Consider the following 18,913-nt stretch of genomic DNA (forward strand, 5'->3'; position numbering starts at 1 on the left):
ACACTGAGACCCCTGCTCCCATCAACGCAGCCCCATCGGGCCCCTTCCTCCGAGGGGCCCCTCACGCTGGGGTCCAGCGCTCTGGGAGAATTACTCCCTCGTGAACATCTGCTTGTTGTTCTCTAGAGTTTGCAGCAGTCTGGGAGAGGCAGGTACGTGTGTCTAGTCCTCAGTCCCGACCTGACCTATGCCCTGTCCGCCCTTCCTCTGCCGGTCTTACAGCCTGCCGTTCCCAACAAAGATTTCTGGAATGGTGTTCAAATGATATGGTTATTTTCAGATGGTGGGAATTAGGACACTTTTCTTTCTTTTCTTTTTTCTTTCGTTCTTGCTTGAGACAGGGTCTCGCTCTGTTGCCCAGGCTGGAGTGCAGTGGGGTCATCACAGCTCACTGCAGCCTCACACTGCCGGGCTCAGCCTCCCCAGTAGCTGGGAACACAGCTGAGCACCCTAGCTAATCGTTCCCTTCCCTCCTGCCTTCCTCCCTTCTCGTCCCATCTCCTTCCCTTTCTTGAGATGGGGTCTCCCACGTTGCTCAGGCTGGTCTCCACCTCCTGGCCTCAGGCCATCCTCCCGCCTCGGCCTCCCACAGCGCTGGGATTACAGCGTGAGCCCCCGCGCCCGGCCCCATTATATTCTTTGTGTTACTTTAACTGAAAGAAAATTGTACCAATCTTACAAAAACTAAGTGATTATTCTTTTTACAACGGAGGTGCGATTTCCTACGTGTGGGCTCCCAGGGCCGAGCAAGCGGGAGGCGTCAGTGTCGGGAGCAGACTGGGCCGCGGGTCCCCTGCGCCGCCGGGGCGGGTGCGGGGCCTCTGCCTCGAAACCCTGAAAAGTGGGACGCCCCTTTGACTGCGACATCGCACACGTAGGACGTCGATCCCGGGACCGAGGACGAAGGGCTGCCAGGCTCTGGAAAGGGAGGGCGCGGGGCAATGGCCGCAGCGACACTCGTCGCCAGCCCAGCGCCAACACCGGGGGCGGTTAGCAGTTGGTTCTGGGCATTTTCCAACCTTTCCTCTTCATGCCCCTTCTGCCGACTGTGTTTTCTAAGAAGCGCGCGTGGTGTCCCGCCGTGGGAAGCGAGTCGGGCTCCGCGGGGACGTGCGCGGCTCCCGCCGTCCCGCACCGCGCGGCAACTCCGCGGCGGCCTCGGCTCAGCGCGCCCCCTGGCGTCCCGCGGGCGCACTGCAAGGGCCTGAGGCCACCCGGAAGGCGCAGGATGCGCGACTCGGGGGTCCTGGGGCAGGGAGGGCCCGGGAAGGGGAGGCTCTCTTCCTCTCAAAGTCCTGCCAGCTGGGCATATGCATTGATGCTGGTGATGACAATGACGTCAAATTACTGTAAGAGGTCTTGGAAAATGACCCCCTCCCTGGGTCATTTTTTTTTTTTTGACCTAGAAGCATAGATTCAAGGTGTCCTGAATGTACCCACCCATGGGCTTTTTCTTTCTTTCTGTTGTTGTTCTCTCCCTGGTGCCTCAGACTTCACCAGTGAAAGCTGATGAGCAGACTTAATGATCTTCCCCTGGGACTTCCTGACCACTCGCCATGCACCACCCACAGCTGAGCGTTGGATCGGACCCCCTGCAGCCCCCATGACTTCAGGCCTCACAGGCCTGACCTGCGGTGCACAACCCGCTCTGGAAGCCCTGGCCCTGGGTTGGTCCGGGAAGGGGATTTGAGGCTGCCCCTCCGGTTCTCCTGGCTGAGTCATCCATGGTAAAATTCCTTTCTCCTTGGTGATTCTTGTGGTCTCAGTAATTGGCTCTCTGTGCAGCAAGGAATCCGACCTGGGTCAGACCCCTTTTGGGTTTTGTAAGGTAAGTATAGCCAGCATATGCACAGGCCTTACTCTGGGCCCGGTGTTCCTATGATTGTGTCATGTCGTCACTCATTTCATCCTCACAACAGTCTACAAGATAAGTACAACATTTGAAATACAAAAATGCTAAGTACTGAGACATTCAATAACTGAGTTCATGTACATACTAAGGGATAGGAGCAGGATTTGAACCTAGGCAGTGTAGCTCTGTGGATACTGCAAAGATGGCGACAATTCTTCATAGCTCTTACCATGAGGAGATGGAATCAGGTTTTCCACCCTGTGTGTGTGAGCTGGCCTTGAGACTTGCTGTCGGCTAAATGAAGTGAAAGTGTCATTGTATGAGTTCTGAGGCCTGGCATCTTCTGCTTTTGTGGCTCTTGGGACCCCTCCCACCAATGCCATCTGACTAAGCCAAGCTGGCCTGCTGGAGAGTGAGCCACCACGTGGAGATGAGCTGAGGTGTCCTAGCCCACAGCCAGCCCCCACCAGCCAGCACATGACTGAGGTAAGCAGAGCGTGGCCCAGAATAGAACTCATAGCTGAGTCCAGCCCAAAATGCTGACACAGAAAACTGTGAGTCAAATAAATGGTGGCAACTCTGGTGGTCTCAGTAATTGGCTCTGTGTGCAGTGAGTAATTGGACCTGGGTCAGACCCCTTTTGGGTTTGGTAACAGTGGATTTAAGCCACTGAAGTTTGGTATGATTTGTTATGCAGCAAAAGCTAACTGACACAGGCTCCAAAATGTAGGTTCTTCTATATATTAGTGCCTTGTATGGTAAGGAGTCAATAAGTATTGCACCATTTTGCATTCCCATGAGCAGTGTTTGAGTTCTGATTTATTCACATTCTCACCCACACTTGTTTTCTATTTTGTTTTGTTTTGTTGTTGTTTTAAAGTTGAAGCTTTCCTCGTGGATGTGAAGTGGTATTTCATTGTGGTTTTGGTTTAACTTTCCTTAAACACTAATGATGTTAAACATTTTCATTTGCTTGTTGGCCATTTGTATATCTTCTCTGGGGAAATGTGTGTCCAAGTCCTCTGCCCGTTTTCTAACTGGACCATCTGCTGTTGTGTTGCTGTGGAGTTGTAAGAGTTCTTCAGACATTCTAGATATTAAACTTTTAATACATGATTTTGAAATATTTTCTCCATCCTATAGGTTTTCTTGATAATGTCCATTGATGCCAACAATTTACATGTTTATGCAGTCTAAGTTGTTATTGTTTTCATTTCTTGTGCTTTTGGTGTGAAATCTGAGAATCCATTGCCAAATCCTAGATCATGAAGATTTACCCTTAGTTTTCTTCTTCTAGTTTTATGGCTTTAGCTCTTATATTTGGATCGTTGATCCATTTTGACTGAATTTTTATATATGCAATGAGGTATATGGAGTGAGGTAGGAATCCAATGTTATTATTTGGCATGTGGTTATCCAATTGTCCCATCACCGTCTTTTAAAGAATCAATTCTTTCCTCATTTGACAGTCTTGGTACGCTAGTCATAAATCAATTGACCATAGATATCTGGGTTCATTTAGGGACCATATTATATTCCATTGGTAATTATGTGTTTACAATGTGGCCACGTCCACACTGTTTTAATTACTGTAGCTTTGTTTACATTTTGAAATTGGCTGGGAGCAGTGGCTCATACCTGTAATCCCAGCACTTTGGGAAGCTGAGACAAGAGGATTGCTTGAGGCTAGGAGTTTGAGACCAGCGTGGGCAACATAGCAAGACTTTGTCTCTACAAAAAAAAAAAAAAAAAATCAACTGGATGTGGTGGCCCATGCATATAGACCTATCTACTTGGGAGACTGAGGAAGGAGAATTGCTTGAGCCCAGGAGTTTGAGGTTGCAGTGAGCTATGATCGTGCCATTGTACTTCAGCCTGGGTGACAGAGCAAGACCCCATCTCAAAAAAAAAAAAAAGGCAAGGGAGTCCTCTAACTTTATTTTAATCTGTTTCCTACTGCTCTAACAGAATACCACAGTCAGAATAACTTAAAAAGAAAAGATGTTTATTTGCTTTGTGGTTTTGAAGACAAGGAAGTGCGAGAACATGACACTGGCATCAGGTGAGTCTTCCATGAAGAAAGGCAAGGAAGTGGACAAAACCAAGACAGGATGGAGGCTAAACTTCATCCTTTTATTGGGAACCCACTCCCACGATGACAGCACTAATCCACTCAGGCAGGCAGAGCTCTCATGACCTTGTCACCTCTTAAAGGTCCTAAGTTTTAATGCCATTGCAGTGGCAATTATTTCAATGTAAGGTTTGGAAGAGACATTCAAACCATATCAGGGGAGGCTGCCAACCAATAGTGTTTTCTCCACAGCACCCCCAGCCCCAGCCTTCACAGCCCATGACACGCTGGAGCTACTATTGTTCTTCCATCAATTACCTTCCGACTTGAACTGACAGAAGGTTCTGTTGTTTGCAACCAAAACCTGGATAATGACTTAGGAGTTAAGGTGGGGTCTGGGCCTGAACTGGACATGAGCAAACAGGAGGGAGTTGTCTACAAGTCCACTTGGGTTCACAGAAAGCTCTGCAAGCATCAACTTGAACATACATAATCTTTATTAGCAATCAAGACAGAGAGGACTGGAGCTAGATCCAGCAGTGCCCATGACCTAGGGGAGCATGCCAAGGCTGTGGTGCCTGCTGCACCCTCACAGCCTCTGGTGGACCCAGACCGGCTGCAGAAGTTGGGAGGACCACAGCAGAGTGAGGAGCAGCAGTAACCTGGAGAAGTCTGGCCTGGATGTACTGCAGGACATGACCTTCTGGATCCAGGTGAAGTGCCTACTGACGTTGGCGTAGACACCGGGCCGGTTGGGCCAACCACAGCCTATTCCCCAGCTCACGACTCCAACCAGATACCACAGTCCTTCCTTGTCGCAGACCAAGGGCCCACCTGAGTCACCCTGGGGAGCAGCATGAGTGAGACCAGCCTGGGGCAGGCTCAGGAAGAAGAGGAGGGGCTAGGAGAGCAGGAGGGCCCATGGGGCTGGATACAAATCCTGTTTCTCTCCTGGCAGCAACTGAGCTTCAGTTTCTGCATCTGCAAAGTGGGGCGATAGCCTCCCAGGGTTGGTGGGATGATCCAAGCAGGTATAATTTATACCAAATGAAAAGCATGTTTTACAGGCTGGGTAAATAAGGACTGCAAATGTTTCCTCAAAAACAAACCCCAAGGGTGGGTTTGTGTGGGCACATGGTGTTGCTCTCAGGCCTGGGGTTGGGAAGGGTGGGATTCCCCAATGGAGTACAGGCACTCACTCTGCAAGTGTCTACGCTGCCATTCTCAGCACCAGCACAAAACATGGAATCATCAACCGTACTGCGGCCTGAAGGCTGTTGGAACAGGTAGTTACACCTGGTATTGTTTAAGACGGTGAGCTGTGCTTCCTGGAGGTTGTAGGGAGCTGGAACAGATGCTGGGGGGGAAAGGACAGAGAAACACAGCAAACTTAGACTCTCCCCCAACATCTGGGGCAGGGGGAAGAGGAAGGTCCCATGTTACAGTGGCAGGGGGGTGTCCCTGGCACAGCCACAGTGCCTGGATATTGCTCTTGATGACTTCCCAGCACCCAGCACAACACGGGCAGTTAATGATATCATAGAGGGAGCCAATGGATGGACAGGTGTTATAGCTCCCCCGAGACTGGGTTTCTCTATTGATAGAATGAAGATAATAGTCCCTGCCTGAGCCAGTGGAGAGATTCCTTAGACAAAGCATGGTGGGAGAGGCGTCAAGGTGGATGAGAATGTTTGTTTAATACACTACAACTGCAGGATTCAGGCCAAAGGTTGCCAAATTTGATGAAAGACATGAATATACAGATTCAAGAAGCTAAGCAAACTCCCAGTAGGATAAACAAACACAAAGAGACCAAGGCTGAGATTTGTTCTTGTTTTTTTTTTTGGATGACAGCAGATGGCGCCAGTTTCTGCTCCTCATGTCTCCCTCCATCACCTTAAGATTTTATTATAATGTTATAATCAAACGTGCAAAGACAAATACAGAATCTGGTGAACAGCAGGAGAGAAATGACTCATCAAGGACCAGGGATCTTCTACAACATTAACGGCCAATTTCTTTTCAGAATCCGTGGAGCCCAGCAGGCAGTGGGATGACATATTTAAAGTATTGAAGGAAAGAGTCAACCAAGAATCCTTCAAAAAAATGAAGGATATATTCTCAGATAAACAAAAGCTGAGAGAGTTTGTCACTAGTAGACCTATCCTACAAAAAACCAGAAAAGGAGTCCCTTCAGGCTGAAATGAAAGGACACCAGAGAGTAATTCAAAGTCATGCAAAGAAATAAAGAGCCCTGGTAAAAGTCACTAATAAGTCAGTAATATTTTTGATTTATAACTTCTCTCTTTTCCTAAGCAATTTAAAAGACAAATGCATAAAACAGAAAGTATGAATCTGTGTTTATGGTTACACAATGAATAAAGATGTAAACTGTAATAACAACAATATAATGTGCAGAAAGGGAGCGGTATAGGAACTGAGATTTTTGTATGCTATTGAGCTAAGTTGGTATAAATTGAAAATAGATTATTATAGTTTAAGATGTTAACAATAATCCCTAGGGCAACCACTAAGAAACTAACTCAAATATATATAGAAAAGGAAATGAGAAAGGAATCAATATGGTACACTAAAAAATCAGTTAAACATAGGCCGGGCGTGGTGGCTCACGCCTGTAATCCTAGCACTCTGGGAGGCCGAGGCACGAGGATTGCTCGAGGTCAGGAGTTCGAGACCAGCCTGAGCAAGAGCAAGACTCCGTCTCTACTAAAAATAGAAAGAAATTATATGGACAGCTAAAAATATCTATAGAAAAATTAGCAGGCATGGTGGCACATGCCTGTAGTCCCAGCTACTTGGGAGGCTGAGGCAGGAGGATCGCTTGAGCCCAGGAGTTTGAGGTTGCTGTGAGCTAGGCTGATGCCACGGCACTCTAGCCTGGGCAACAGAGTGAGACTCTGTCTCAAAAAAAAAAAAAAAAATTAGTGGTGTTTGTATAAACTCACAATGAACAATGCAAAAAGGAAATCGAGAAAACACCCATTTACAATAGCATCAAAGAGTATAAAACAAGAATAAATTTAATTTTGGAGGTACAAGAATTGTACAAAGATCTTCAATACATTGCTGAAAGAAATTAAAGCCTTAAATAAATGGAAACACACTGTGTGTTCATGATGGGAGACCTGTTAAGATGGCAATACTCCCCAAAGCAATCTACATATTCAATGCTATCTCTATCCAAATCTCAATGGCCTTTTCTTACAAAATATCACAAGCTGAGTCTAAAATTCACATAAACATATAAAAGGACCCTAAATAAGCAAAACAGTATCCAAAAAGTAGAACAAAGTTGGAGGACTCACACTTCCACATTTCAAAACATATTGTAACGCTATAGGAATCAAACAGTGTGGTCTTGGCAGACGGATAGACACATGTCCAGTGGAATAGAACTGTGAGTCTAAGAATAAACCCAGACATCTATGGCTAAGCAATTTTCAATAAGGGTGCAAGACAATACAATGGGGGAGAGAATAGCCTCTCCAAGAAATGACGCTTGGACAATTGGATATCCACATGCAAAGAAATGAAGTTGGAAACCTACCTCTCTTCATCTATAAAAACCAACTCAAACTCGATCAAAGTCATAAATGTAAGAGTGAAAACTATAAAACTCTTCCCCAAAACAGGGGTAAATCTTCACAACTTGGCATTTGGCAATGGTTTCTTAGCTATGACACCAAAAGCACAAGCAGCAAAGGGAAAAATAAATAATTTTGACTTCATCAAAATTAAAAACTTTTTTCAATACTATCAAAAGAAAGGGAAAAGAAAACCTACAGAACGGGAGAAGATATTTGCAAATCATATATTTGATAAGTGTCTAGTATCCAGAATATATAGCAATGATACAATTCAATAACAACAACAACAAAAACCCCTAATTTAAAAATGGGCAAAGGATATGAATAGGTATTTCTCTAAGTAATATATACAAATGGCCAAAAAGCACAAGAGAGATGCTCAGCATCATCTGTCATTAGGGAAATGCAAGTGAAAACCCCAATGAGACACTGCTTCACACCCACTAGGAAGGCCACAGTCAAAAAATTAGAAAATAAGAAGTGTTGACAAGAATGGGGAGGAACGGAACCCTCATTTTTGATAGGAATGTAAAATGGTGCAGTTACTATAGAACACTGTTTGGTGGTTCCTCAAAAAGTTAAACATAGAATTACAGTATGATACAGCAATTGCACCCCTAAATATATACCTACAATAATTGAAAAGGTGTGTTCCAACATATGCTTGTGCACTAATCTTGATAGCAATTCTCATCACAGCACTGACAAGGTAAACACAATGCAGCTGGCTGTAGATGGAAGAATGGGTAAACAAACATGGAACACAACTCAGCCATAAAAAGATTGAGGTTCTTCTGCAGGCTACGACACGGCTGAACCTTTAAGACGCTACGTTATGTGAAAGAAGCCAGACCAAAAAGAACATATGTTGTGTGATTCTATTTATGTGGGAGGTCAGAATAGGGAAATCCAGACAGAAAGTGGATGAATGGTGGGGCCGCAGGCCTGGGGGATGGGGGACTGGGAGTAACGACTGAGTAAAGTGACCTTCCACTTTGAGATGAGGAATCTGCAATTAGACAGTGGTGATGGTTGCACATCATTATGAATTTATTAAATACCACTGAACTGTATACCTCAAAATTGCACACTTAAGACTTTGATGGCTGTAAATTAAGTCTCAATTTAAAAAAATCACTGCCTGAGGCTTTTGTTACCACGCTGACCCCAAACCTCCCCCACCCCTGCAGCCTGGCCTCCCTCTCAAACTCTCCTTCTGGCCCCCACAGTCTCAGGCAGCGAGAACTGAGTGTTTGGTTCCTGCCCTGGCAGGTGGGAGCCAGCGCAGAAAGGCAGGTGAGGAGAGGAGGGGAGCAGGCCGGCAGGGGGTCCCGCCGTGCCCAGGCCACTGGTGGGCTGCTGTGCCTGTGTGGCAAATGAAGATGGTGGGTAATGCCGGGGCCACCCCAACCCTCCATCCCCCCAACCCCATCTGTCCCCAGCCTCACTCTCATTTTCCCTGAGTGACCCCCAGCCGGTCACCCAGCAGTCTGGCCGGTGCAGGAACATGAAGGTGGATGACAGGACACAAATGGGCTGGATGTACTTAGAGTAGGTGACAGAGGTGGCCAGTCTCAACAGGGCAATGTCATTGCTATGGCTATTGCCATGGTAGCTGGGGTTCACAATGATATCTTTCACTCTGTATCGATTGATGTAGGCCCGAATGTTCCAGAAGGATGGCAGAAGATTTAGCTCTCCAAGCTGGACCCACCAGTTGGAGGCATTACGGTACCTGGCAAAAGAGAGTGGTTGGTGGCCCTGGAAGGAGAGTTGGCCACCAGAGCACACCTGGGGGCCCCATCCATGATGTGAGACTGTGGGGCAGGTACTACTTACTCATCCTGGCTGCCATTAGCAAGTTCCTCTCATGGGCCCAACACCCCCTGTAGACATGGGAGAGCCCAGAGAGGCCAAAACCAAAGTCTCACATCCTGGGGCCTGTGGCAGGGTTGAGTAGGAGGGTGGGGTCTTGTTAGCTCTAGGATACTCGAATTGAGCCAAGGCCTCCATGGGGATTCCCATGCAGGCCCAAAGTAGGACCAGATACACCTGGGCAATGTGGGCGCACTCCAGGATACAGTCAACACAGCTTCCCTGGGAGTGCTCGCCACAGCCGGGCTCGGTGCTCCACACCTGTGGTACACATCCAGCCGGTGGTGGAGTGACAGAGGCATGGAGGGTGGTGCCGTGCGGGTTGGAAAAAATAACAACACACCCAAGCACGAGCTGAAATGTTCTGGGAAAGCATTCTGGAAGAACCTGAACAAGGTTCCCCCAAAGACAACTGGTGTCACCAGGTGCAGCCGGACCTGGGGCTCAGAAGAAAAACAGACATCGCAACCAACGTCACAGGCCCCTACGCCCCCACGTGCCCCCAGACTCACATTTTGAAGCAGTGCGCAGCCGAGAGCACCCAGCGGCGGCTGAGCAGGCTCCCTCCACAGAAGTAGCCATCTTGCACTCGCAGGAGGGCCTGCCACGGCCAGCGTCCCCGCACTGTCTGCACTCCGCCCACCAGGAGTGCCTGAATGTCGCGATGGCCGCAGGGCCCTGGGACGCACAGACGGACCCGGCTCAGCTGCCAAGCAGGCCCGCCCCTCCCGGCCTCGCCCCGCGGCGCGTGCAGGGGGTCCACGGGAATCCGCGCGTCCTCCCAGGGCCCCGGCTTATGCGTCCCGGGGTCGTGTCCCGGTGGAGGAAGGTGACCGGGGACACTCCCACGTGGTCCGCAGGGCCCGCCCCTCCCCCCAGGGCCCTTCAGTTACTTGACAGCAGCCTCGTGTCCGTGGGACCTGGGGCGGGAGAGGAATGGATGAGGCGCCCTCTGCGCCCCGGCCCACGTGCACCGCGCAGGGAGGCGCGATCCGGGCGCCTTACCTGACAACAGGTCCCCCTCCCGCCACTCTGGGAGGTGGCAGGAAGGTGAGCTACCCGTGTCCCCTGTGCCGCACCCCAACCCCGCAGCCCCCGTGTCGTCCCCTCACCGCGCCCTCCCCCCGCGACCCCCGTGCCGCCCCCCGCGCCCCCAGCCTGGCAGCGGGGCCCGGAGCTCACCCGGCTTCCCGAGGGCCCCCCGCGCCAGCAGCAGCGCCAGCAGCAGCGCCCCGGCCCGCGCGCCCATGGCCTCGGCTCTGCAGCGTGGCGCCCCCTCTGCTTCCTCCTGCTCCAGGCCGGCGGGGCGCCCCCTGGGCAGCGGGAGCCAGGGCGGCCCAGGCCCAGCACCTGCCCCAGCTGGGCCTCCTGGGCCCCGGGCTGTCTGGGGACCCTCAGGCCTCACAGCGCCCTGGCTTGAGTCTTGAGGGGGCTGTAGGACCCAGCGTGAGCTCCCTATCTGGAGCAGCGTCCTTGCATGGTCTCCAGGCAGCTCCCTAGGTTAGTCTTAGAATAGGGGTTGGGGCTGTGAACCTCAATTTCCCACCTGTGTGAGGACTGCTGGCCCTGAGCTGGCCCTCAAGCTCCTACACAGTGGACCCCTTCTTTCTCCCAGTGCGATTCTAGAGGCCTCCTGGTCTGTGACATTGGTGGCACCTGGACCCAGGCAGGGGCGGTGAGTTGCGGGTCCAACTGTGGCCTCCCTGAGAAGCTGGGCACTTGCACCGGCGTCACCATCCACACCACGTGCCCTGCCAGCACAATCTGCAGCTCAACCCCAGATGACAGCAGCTTCTCGCCAAGGCTTGCTGGGACCTTCTTCTCAGGCCTGTTGCTGCTGCTGGGACCCCTGAGGGGACCCTTGTTTCCCCAGGGCTTACCTAACAGGGCATCCCATTACCTCAGCCTCTATGTTCCAAATTCGTGCACTATCTGTGCTCCTGGCTAGTAGCAGCTTCTCGAAGCTACCCCCTGCTCGTCCCCTCCCTGGGTAGCCACCTGCTGCGATCCACCCAGCTCCCAGTCCTCCAGGGACCCTCTCTGGCCCCTCCCCCTACAGAAAGCCATCCCTCATCCCCACAACTCTCCCTCCTCAAACCCTTGTGGCCCTCAGCTCAGCCCTGGGTTCTCACTTGTCCCCCACAAGCCCTAAGCTGCTCTGTACCCTCCCTGCCAGCCTGTGGGCTCCCAGGGACAGAGCCTGGCATCTTCACCTCCTTTTCACCCCTGCCCACAGGGCAGAGCCACGGGCTGCAGCCACTGCTACGGGTTCCTTTGGTGGTTTCTGCCACTGTTGGAATCGAGCTTTCCAGCCCATGAGGCTGGGGGTGGGGTCCCTTTGCAGGTGTGTCTGTCCCTGAGGCAATAAAGCCTGGGGCTGGCAGGACACTTCCTCCCCCCTGGGGGGTCCTCCCTGTCTATGAGCCACAGCTGCCTCCAGGGCCCAGAAAGGTATCCACGGAAATACCTCCTGTGTATGGGGACTTGGCCCATAGAGTGTCACCAGATGTTCACAGCAGCCCTGGGAGGTGCACACTATTAGGACCTGTGGAGAAAAAAGTGACTCCATCTTGGATGCTAATTATCCGTGTTGACTTCTGAATAACCCTGTTCCCGTGCACACCTCCTGATTTCTACTGTATTTCCATAGCATAGGAACACGTGCTCACTATAAATCCTGCCTTTAGATCAAAGCAACCTTAATGTTATAGCACCAGTTATAGGTTCAGACACACAGCATGCGTGCCTGTCCTGGGCATTGCGCAGAGCATGTCACCCTTTCCCTCTCATACCTAAGCCCTGGGTACCGGGCAGCAGGTGTGGAGATTTAGCATCTTGATGTGGTCCAACTTCTCCCATAAGTTCCCCAAATAAATCATCCTTTACCAACAAACTGGATTTGTCTGACTGACTGGCTCTTTGGTTTCTCAGCTCTTTCTGCATTTGGGGATCACTTTGAATATGTGGCCCTTTTAAAAAACAGCCCCACTTTCAGGCCACTGTCCTCAACAGCCCTGCCCCTGGGCTCAGTGGGCAGCAGAGCAGCACATCCTGGGGGTACTAAGGTCACCTGGAGGCCTGGGGGCGAATCCTAGGGTCCTGGGCAGGGGACTTCTGGGTTACAGAAAAGAAGAGGCTCATTCAGGGCGACCGGTCCCTGGGCCACGCCAGGGAGTGCGATTGGGGACCCGGCCCACAGGAGTGGAAAGCCAGGGCGCTGTGAGGCCTGAGGGTCCCCAGACAGCCCGGGGCCCAGGAGGCCCAGCTGGGGCAGGTGCTGGGCCTGGGCCGCCCTGGCTCCCGCTCCCCAGGGGGCGCCCCGCCGGCCTGGAGCAGGAGGAAGCAGAGGGGGCGCCAAGCTGCAGAGCCGAGGCCATGGGCGCGCGGGCCGGGGCGCTGCTGCTGGCGCTGCTGCTGGCGCGGGGGGCCCTCGGGAAGCCGGGTGAGCTCCGGGCCCCGCTGCCGGGCTGGGGGCGCGCGGGCGGCACGGGGGGCGTGGGGGTCGCGGTGGGGCAACACGGGGGGCGCGCGGGCGGCAGAGAGGGGAGGCGGGGGCAGCAAGGGAGCCGCGGGGGGAGGGCGCGGTGAGGGGACGACACGGGGGCTGCGGGGTTGGGGTGCGGCACAGGGGACACGGGTAGCTCACCTTCCTGCCACCTCCCAGAGTGGCGGGAGGGGGACCTGTTGTCAGGTAAGGCGCCCGGATCGCGCCTCCCTGCGCGGTGCACGTGGGCCGGGGCGCAGAGGGCGCCTCATCTATTCCTCTCCCGCCCCAGGTCCCATGGACAGGAGGCGAGTGCTGCTATCAAGTAACTCATGGGCCCTGGGGGGGGGGGGCGGGCCCTGCGGACCACATGGGAGGGTCCCCAGTCACCTTCATCCACCTGGACAGGAACCCAGGATGCGCACGGGGACTCTGGGAGGGCGCGCGGATCCCCGGGGACACCCTGTACGCACCGCGGGTCTGGGGACAAGGCCGGGAGAGGCGGGCCTGCTTCGCTTCTGAGCCGGGGTCCGTCTGTCCGTCCCAGGGCCCTGCGGTCGGCGGACCACCCAGTCGCGCGTGGTGGGTGGAGATGACTCGCAGCTTGGGCGCTGGCCATGGCAGGGGAGCCTGCGTTTCTGGGGCTCCCACCTTTGCGGAGTGAGCCTCCTCAGCCGCCGCTGGGTGCTCACAGCTGCTCACTGCTTCCGCAGGTGAGTCTGCGGTCAGGTGGGGCTGGCTGGGGCAGGTGGGAGAGCAGTGCCCCTGACCTTGGTCTGCAGTCTGGGCCAGCACCTGGGCATGCACAGTGCACGTCGGTGCAGTCTGGTGTTCTCCTGAGCCCTAGGCTGAGCTTCCACTGGTTACACCCACTCGGGTTTCCTTTGGTGACCCTGGAGGGAACCCTATTCAGGTTCTTCCGGAATGTTCTTCCGGAATATTTCTACGTTCATTTGGGGGTATTCTTTTTTTTTTCCTTAACCCAAATGGCACCAACCTCTATGCCATCTGCCCTCATTCCACCTCTGGTGGCTGTGTGCCACAGGCGTGCAGGACAGGGACGAGGGGCACCTGCTGGGCACCGAGCCTGGCCGTGGCGCCCACTCCCAGGGAAGCGGTGCTGGCTGCATCCTGCTGGGCACCCACACTGCCGGGCGCATCTGCTCATTCTTCTTTGCCGCTGTCTGGGGGTCCCGCTGGAGGACTCGGCTCGATTCAAGTATCCTTAGGACAGCTCTGTGAGCTGACAAGACCCCACCCTCCCTCACAGTCCCCAGGTTCTGGGCCTTTGGCTGTGGCCTCTCTGGGCTGTCCCATGTCTACAGGGGCTGTTGTGCCCAGGGGAAGGACTTGCTAATGGCGCCCGGGAGGGGCAGGAGTAGCAACCCCACAGCCTCACCTCCTGCATTTTGCTCTCAGGTGGCCAATCCCGCATCCAGGGCCCCTGACTGCTCTCTCCTCCCTACCAGGTCGACTAACCCCTTTTCGTGGTCGGTCCAGTTTGGCGAGCTGACTTCCATGCCGTCTTTCTGGAACCTGCAGGCCTACTACAATCGTTACCAGGTGCAGAATATTTATATAAGGCCCAAGTTCCAGGGGTTATCACCCTATGACATCGCCATGGTGAAGCTGTCCACCCCCGTCGTGTACACTAACCACATCCAGCCCATCTGTCTCCTGGCCTCCACATTAGAGTTCGAGAACCGGACGGACTGCTGGGTGACCGGCTGGGGGCATATCAAAGAGCATCAGCGTGAGGCTGGGGTCAGGCGGGTCTGGGGGTGGGGTCCTACCCTCATTCATCTGTGCTCAAGACTCAGACACAGCAGCACCCCCACGGCCTGGGCATGGTGGGACCCCCTGCCGGCCTGCTCCCCTCTTCTCTTCACCTGCCTTTCTGCGCTGGCTCCCACCTGCCAGGGCAGGAACCAAACACTCAGTTCTCGCTGCCCCAGACTGTGGGGGCCAGAAGGAGAGTTTGAGAGGGAGGCCAGGCTGCGGGGAGCAGGGGGGAGGGATGGGGACAGCCTGGTGACAGAGGACTCAGCCACATCCCCATGATGCTCACGAACCCCCAGGCATTAGCTCCCCTCTCTGGCTCATCAAGAGTAGCATGCCAGGCCCACCCCCGGCCTGTGCCACCCCTCCTTAGAGAGGAGGCTCAAATTGCTGTCTTTCTCTGTCCCCCATCCCCCAATAGCTCTGCCATATCCCTACACCCTCCAGGAAGTGCAAGTTGCCATCATAAACGCCTCCATGTGCAACCATCTGTTCCAACGAACCGATTTCCGCATGGACGTCTGGGGAGACATGGTTTGCGCTGGTTATCCCGAAGGCGGCAAGGATGCCTGCCAAGTGAGTGTCCCTCGCACCACCCCCAGTCCCGGGGCCTAGAGCAGCCTGTGTCCCTTACCTCGTTTCATCCGTACACCAACCCTGGGAGGCAGAGGGTGTGGGCCCACTTTGCAGATGCAGGACCTGGGGCTTGGTGGCTGCCCGGGGAGGAGTAGGATTTGCACCCAGTCCCATGGCCCGTCCTGCTCTCCCGGCCTCTCTGCTGCTCCCTGCCCCTGCCCCAGGCTGGGCTCACCCATGTTGCTCCCCAGGGTGACTCAGGTGGACCCTTGGTCTGCGACAGGAAGGGGCTGTGGTATCAGGTTGGAATCGTGAGCTGGGGAGTAGGCTGTGGTCGGCCCAACCGGCCTGGTGTCTACACCAACGTCAGCCAGCACTTCAGATGGATCCTGAGGGTGATGACCCAGAGTGGCATGCCCAGGCCAGACCCCTCCCTGCCGCTGCTCCTCACGCTGCTCGGGGCTCCCCAACTCCTGCAGCTTGAGGCTTGAGTGTCCTGCGCCCGTGAGGATCGAGTCACCTGTGGAGCCAGACTCTGGTCTCTCCTGTCCTGGGTGCTAATAAACACATTTGAGAGATGCCTGGCAGAGCATTCCTCCAGCCTGGGGGCCCCCTGACAACTTCCTCCCTGTCACCCATGTCCAGTTCAGGCCCTGAGCTGCCCTAACCCCTAAGTCTTTGCCCGGCCATGTGCATTGGCCCAGGTTTCGTTACAAGCGGCAGAGCTCTCTCCGGGAAGATCCTGGCTGGAAGAGCAGTAGCAGCTGCAGCGTGTCCGGGGCTGGGAAGGCTGGGGGTGGGGGTGCCAAGGAGGAAACACTGCCAACGTCCCCATCCCGGGCTTCCCCGGCACACACACGCCAGCCACTCCCCATCTCACCACGGTCCCTGCAAGGCTGGCCGAGACCAGGACCTGGTACAGGGAGTTTATCTGGCAGGGGGTCCCAGGGAGCACAGGTGAAGAAGTAGGGAGACCAAGGCAGGGGAGGGGCCGGGCACAATGGCCCATGCCTGTAATTCTAGCACTGTGGGAGGCCGAAGTCGGAGGATTGCTTGAGGTCAGGAGTTTGAGACCAGCCTGAGGGAGAGTGAGAACCTGTCTCTACTAAAAATAGAGAAAATTATCTGGGCGTGGTGGCGCATGCCTGTAGTCCCAGCTACTCGGGAGGCTGAGGCAGGAGGATTGCTTGATCCCAGGAGTCTGAGGTTGCTGTGAGCTAGGCTGACACTGTCGTACTCTAGCCCAGGCAACAGACTGAGACTCTGTCTCAAAAATGATAATAATAATAATGATAATACAAAGGCAGGGAAGGAAATGTTCTAATGAGTTTGTATGACCAAGGAGGTCGCCATTTTCACCCATTGAGCTATACAGTCCTGCCAGGGGCCTCAGCATTGGCCCACTGAGGACAAGGAGACTAGTGGTGGGCATTTCTCTCTTGACACTGCAGCTCCCGTCACACGTAGAGGATTTGTAACCATGGGACAGCCCAAACTGGGCCTACCCTGTTGATAACAAAATGTTGAGTTGCCTTTTAAGTATAACAGAGCCCAAAATTGCAAGTTATGTAGCTCAGGCACGTACAATAGAAAGCTCTTTGATCTCTAAAATACCCAGAATTAATGATTCCTCCCCTTGGGACCCAGAAGACTGGGACATGACTGGAACCTGACTGCTGGAACTCTTTCAGAAGTGAGGGGTCTGTTGGCCAAAAAAATTCAGGCCTAAAAGCTGCCTCAACATACCTTGCCGTCAATGGCCAAATGTGAAGCCCTGCAGTCACTGCCCACCAAGCCAACATTCCTCACACCTTTCCCTTCCCCGCTGAGCCCTGACACTTGCCCCAGCCCCCCAGTCAGGAAGATAGCTGAGCCTCCTGTCTCCCTTCTGGCAGGCTTTGCAATGAAGCCTCTTTTCTCAAAGCTGGTGCCAAGATGTTGGCTCCTGTGCACTTCAGGCAGGGAGCCCATTAGCTGGAGAACAAATTTTGGTGCCCAGGATGGGGCCGCTGCCAGCCCAAGGCACTGTTGCTTCTCGGTGGGGGCCCCTCACCAACCCTGAGTGGTGTCACTTAGACCCGTTTACCTAGAGGCTTTGATGGGAGGTCCCTGTTTTCTGCCATCTCACTTTAGTTTCTGCAAGACCGACTTGCTCTTTTGAGGAAAGAAATTGCTTCTAGGAGTCCACTTGCTCAAGGCTTCTTGGGTGTGGCTCCGGTAAAAAAAAAAAAGAAAAAAAAAGAAATTGCTTCTGGATCAGACATCTTTTGGGGTGAATACTTCATTAATATGGGCTTATACCTTAAATTGTCTTTGGTCTAGGTTTGTGGGTGACAGTCCCACACCAGGGACATCTCAGTCAGGTCCCAGTTAGAGTCCCGCAGGTTAAGGGCAGAGGTACTGAGTTCGTTTTGGTTTACGTTTTCACTTGTCTCTGTGTCTGTGTTTTTGGTTTGTGTAACTATTTGGGCAAACAAGTTAAAAATTTTGATGGTCACAGCAACAGCCTCATTAGAGGTTTATTAAATGAAGGTCCTTGGACTCCGAAGGTCAAAGACAGCAGTCAAAGACAGCGCTCCCTCTCCCCTTTTAGGGTGTTCCTAGATGATTAGGACCAGGGGTATTGTAGTTGTATGACCCATGACATGAAGCTGTCTTACAGGAAATCCCACCGGAAGAACATGCCCCATTCCTGGGTTAGAGGGGACTTCAACAGCTGGTCCCCGAGGTGCACATAAGGGGCCAGGTCACCCCAGCACATTGAACAACCCAACACTCTCCTGTGTTCAGGACCCTCTGACACACATGAGAGGTGGTAGCCTGCCCACGGGTGATTCTCTGGGAAGGGATCCCCTAATACCACTCCATAGACCCCAAGCACCTCCTCACCGCAGGGTCTTGCTTCAGCCATTGCAGACAAATTTCTATACAAAATGAGGAAATTTAACAGCATAACTGACTGTTGAGTTATGAATCAATGATAAAGAAAAACAATGATTTTCTTTTGTAATACTACTTGGCCTCAATATTCATAGGGATCAAAGGAAAAATGATCAAAGAATGGTTCTCTAAACTATAATAGTATTCTGCAACTAGACCAGTTCTGTAAAAGAAAGGAAAATTGGGATAAGACCCCTTACTTACAATCTTTTATGTCCTTAAACCAAAATAAGAATTTACAAAAGAGATCACAGTTCAAAGCGAGAATCCACAGAGAAAACCTGTCCTTCCAGAATCCAGATCAGATAATAATCTTATCTTCCCTCATTTGCTGTCTGCTACCTGCTGTGTGCTGCACTGGGAGCACCTGGAACTTCCGCCCTGGGCTCTCACCTGTGCACCTTTCACTGGGAAACCAGGACCAGGAGTCCGCTGGTTTCGCTGAGAACTGTGAATCACTGACCCTGAGGGTGGTCTCATGGACCCGACTCAGCTGTCCGTTCACAGCTGGGATTGGAGGGCAGCTTGAGTACATTGGCAGCCCCACAACTTCACCCACAAGAAAGGAGAGGTGCCTGCAGGCTCCATGCAGTCTCGTGGGGCCTTTCACAGGGCAGCGGGCAGAGGAGTAGGCTAAGAGCCCTCCAGATGGTGAACACGGCCGCCTGGCATTCTGTGGGTCCTTCCTCCACCTGGACACGACCCCAGGACCATCGTTTAGCAACAGG

General features: G+C 53.1%; 2 protein-coding genes across 4 annotated transcripts; one reads left to right on the plus strand and one right to left on the minus strand.

Moving 5' to 3' along the window:
- Positions 1–760: 760 nt before the first annotated feature.
- On the minus strand, positions 761–10,655 carry LOC123631375 (serine protease 41-like). The gene is made up of 8 exons (XM_045540941.1): positions 10,589–10,655; positions 10,412–10,438; positions 9,919–10,084; positions 8,980–9,266; positions 5,123–5,280; positions 4,517–4,767; positions 1,020–1,246; positions 761–918 (listed from the first exon to the last, which is right to left on the minus strand). Exons 1-8 carry the CDS (start codon positions 10,653–10,655, stop codon positions 761–763), a joined length of 1,341 nt encoding a protein of 446 aa, XP_045396897.1.
- A 2,126-nt stretch (positions 10,656–12,781) lies between these two features.
- PRSS21 (serine protease 21) lies at positions 12,782–15,741 on the plus strand. 3 transcript variants are annotated; one of them, XM_045542089.1, is made up of 6 exons: positions 12,782–12,848; positions 13,071–13,097; positions 13,438–13,603; positions 14,330–14,643; positions 15,091–15,245; positions 15,497–15,741. In XM_045542089.1, exons 1-6 carry the CDS (start codon positions 12,782–12,784, stop codon positions 15,734–15,736), a joined length of 969 nt encoding a protein of 322 aa, XP_045398045.1. In that variant the 3' UTR covers positions 15,737–15,741. The 3 variants fall into 3 exon arrangements, with proteins under 3 accessions (XP_045398045.1, XP_045398047.1, XP_045398046.1); XM_045542091.1 differs by having other exon boundaries at positions 15,091–15,203; XM_045542090.1 differs by having other exon boundaries at positions 14,360–14,643.
- The last annotated feature ends 3,172 nt before the right edge of the window (positions 15,742–18,913 follow it).

This window comes from Lemur catta, chromosome 2, assembly GCF_020740605.2.
Source record: "Lemur catta isolate mLemCat1 chromosome 2, mLemCat1.pri, whole genome shotgun sequence".
NCBI classification, from domain to species: Eukaryota; Metazoa; Chordata; class Mammalia; order Primates; family Lemuridae; genus Lemur; species Lemur catta.